General features: G+C 39.2%; 1 protein-coding gene across 1 annotated transcript in view; it reads left to right on the top strand.

Annotated features, from left to right (window-relative positions):
- Positions 1 to 1,368, top strand: part of LOC113479239 (teneurin-3-like) — a 1,642-nt gene extending 274 nt beyond the window's left edge. Inside the window, exon 2 of the mRNA XM_026846993.1 lies at positions 5 to 1,368. Within this exon, the coding sequence (XP_026702794.1) occupies positions 5 to 525 (521 nt within the window). The 3' untranslated portion in view covers positions 526 to 1,368. The remainder of the gene's footprint in view (positions 1 to 4) is intronic.
- The last annotated feature ends 1,658 nt before the right edge of the window (positions 1,369 to 3,026 follow it).

Genomic DNA, 3,026 nt, shown 5'->3' with positions numbered 1-3,026 from the left:
GCAGTTCTGAACAATGCCTACTACCTAGAAAACTTGCATTTCACTATTGAGGGAAAGGACACGCACTATTTTATCAAGACCACCTCCCCTGAGAGTGACCTTGGGACACTGAGGCTGACAAGTGGGCGGAAGGCCCTGGAGAATGGCATCAACGTCACTGTTTCCCAGTCCACCACTGTGGTAAATGGCAGGACTCGTAGGTTTGCTGATGTTGAAATGCAGTACGGTGCTTTAGCGCTTCACGTCCGCTATGGCATGACACTTGATGAGGAAAAGGCCCGAATACTGGAGCAAGCCAGGCAAAGAGCTCTTTCCAGTGCCTGGGCCAGAGAACAACAGAGAGTAAGGGATGGAGAGGAAGGCGCCAGGTTGTGGACAGAAGGAGAAAAGAGGCAGTTGCTAAGTGCTGGAAAGGTACAAGGATACGATGGGTACTATGTACTCTCTGTGGAGCAATATCCAGAATTAGCAGACAGCGCTAATAATATACAGTTCCTCAGACAAAGTGAGATAGGAAAGAGGTAACACACTGGCTTAGCTCAGGCTGCCAAAGAGACTGTGTACCAGTGTCTTCTAAAAAGGAGACCAAACTGTTTTGCTGCATTACTACTTGAGCCTAAGCTTACATCTTTGCTCAGATTTTTTCTGTAGCACAATCCGAACAGACTCTGTAATGAAAAGAGCGCCTTCCTGAAGAATGATACTGCTAATGACAAAACTTTTTTTTTTCTCAATGACCTTAAAGGTGATCTGCTTTAAAGAGTATGTTTACATATGCATATCGCTGCACTCAAGTTGGACTGAAAAGTATTAAAAAAAAAAAAGAAAAGGAAAAAGGCCTACAGATTTTGCAACAGGCTGTCTGTTCCTTTGAGGCACTGTATTTAATTAAGATACAGACCCATACAGTGTTTCCAAATATTACTGAATTGTTGACCTTTGCTTACGAAAAGTAGTCTCTCTCTTTCTCTCTCTCCTTTTCTCTCTCTTTCTCACTGCATAGGATGTGGTATGTATCTGTTAATTTTAAAACGTGGGGCAAAAATTACAGTTTATAGACAACCCAACTGCTTTAAACTGTGCTGCTTTCTAAAAGGACATTGGCACAAGTGACAATGCTACCATGGGAATTTAATAATGGATTTTACAATGCTAACATGGTTTGCCTTGGGGGGGAAATGGCAAGTAGAATCCTTGTTGCAGATAAGCAAAGGAAACCCTGATTTTTTTGTAAATTATGTGAGACAAGTTGTTTATGGATTTTTATATGAATTACAATTTACTGTACATCAAATATTAGTCTCAGAGGAGTTAATTTATGTAAAGTGTTTAAAAAAGTTTATACTTAAAAATAAAATCATAAAAACATGTGCTGTGTGTGATTTTTTTAAAGAAAAAGGAATTGCACCTTTTATGTTATAGCTGTACAGTATAAAGGATTATATTGTAGAGATATAACAGTGATGACTAATGTCCAAAAGTGTTAATATTTTTGTATTAGGTTTAAAGCTGTGCATCTATCACTCAGCTGATAGGATGGGACACTCCAAAGTGGCTGGCTGAATCAGACCGCAGCTCCCTCCCCTCCTGTACCTCTCCTGTCACCCAGACCAGTGCCACTTCATCAGTCATTGTTAGAAGGCACAGTAACCAAATAAGTCTCGTTTATTATGATGGAAGACTTTAATAGGTTGGGTTTTCCTTGTCTTTTTCCAGCCCTAACGTAATAAATGGACATTTATTCATACCAGGTGGGGTTTCTGTTGTTTTTTTAGAAGCTTTGTTTCACAATGGAGAGAATAGTGTCTCAGGTGCTTGGCAAATTGTATGTAGAAGAAGAAGAAATGATGTAGTTTCATCCAGTTATGTCAACTTTGTCTTCTGTATAATACAACTCTTTTAGATGTTAATAACTCCAGATAGAAGAAGCGTACCTCTGACCTGATGCTACAGAATTGCTCTTTAGGCAGGCAGGCTGTTCAGTAGGTTCATTTCCTGGCCTTCAGCTGGCAGATCAAATCCCATTACTGTGAACACTGAACCTGGGGATGGAGAGGAAGGTCCAGTTCTAGTGCCTAGGCTGCATCTCCAGACCACTGCATAGATTTGGCATGCTCTGCTCCAAGGCCCAGTATATTTGCTGCAGGACAGAACTGAAGCGTGCAGCTGGTTCCTTATAGGAAGCCTGTGGTGGCATCTATGGCATCTGTTCTACATCTTGGCTGAAACCATTCTTAGAGCTTTACTCTCACGAGCACTAAATTCAGCCACAAAAAATAAATATTTTTAAGATGAGACAAAATTGGGGTTTTTTGATGTTCATTGAAATATACACAGTATTTCTATCCATGTATTATAATGACAAAACATAGTAAGTGAACGTGTCTTAACTATGAATGGTTCAAGTGGATGTAATAAAAATAGTTTTCTAACTGCTTTGTATTCTGAGAGTCTATGGTATTACATACTCTAAATTGCACATTAGGATTGTTTGATAAACAGATTTGAATTTCTCCCAGCCAAGTTGCTACCGAATCTACAGTATCAGTGCTATTACTGTATGTGTGCATTTGGTAGAACATACAGAACTAATTACACATATAATGAATGCTAATCATCTATTAGAATGAAAGCACAGATTAGTTGTTAGTATTTTCACCCTTGAAGTCTTGAGGGCCCTAAATTTAGAGAGGATGATATGTCAGACCCCAGAGGCGTGTCATTGATCTACATATTCTTTCTAAAGATGTAAAATGCTAGGTGTTTGCAGTTCTGTTGGGTGACTCTTCCACAGCACTGTATTTAGCATGCTGTAAGTGCTCTCTGTTGAAATAGGCTCATATTCTAAATTATGTCAAATGTTTCTGTTCTGTTTGAATATGAAAAGCTTGTATAACATGTCAACAATGAAATATATCTTCTACTTGACGCGTACCAGTTCCTTCTCCTTTGTTCTGGCACCCGTAAACAACAAATTACAGTATATGTTGGTGATCATTTCAGATGAAGTCAAATCAAGCCAATTA

This window comes from Athene cunicularia (assembly GCF_003259725.1).
Source record: "Athene cunicularia isolate RWA chromosome 4 unlocalized genomic scaffold, athCun1 chr4_part1, whole genome shotgun sequence".
Classification (NCBI taxonomy): Eukaryota; Metazoa; Chordata; class Aves; order Strigiformes; family Strigidae; genus Athene; species Athene cunicularia.
Note: the sequence above shows the minus strand (reverse complement) of the source record. Positions and strands in the feature narration are given on the sequence as shown.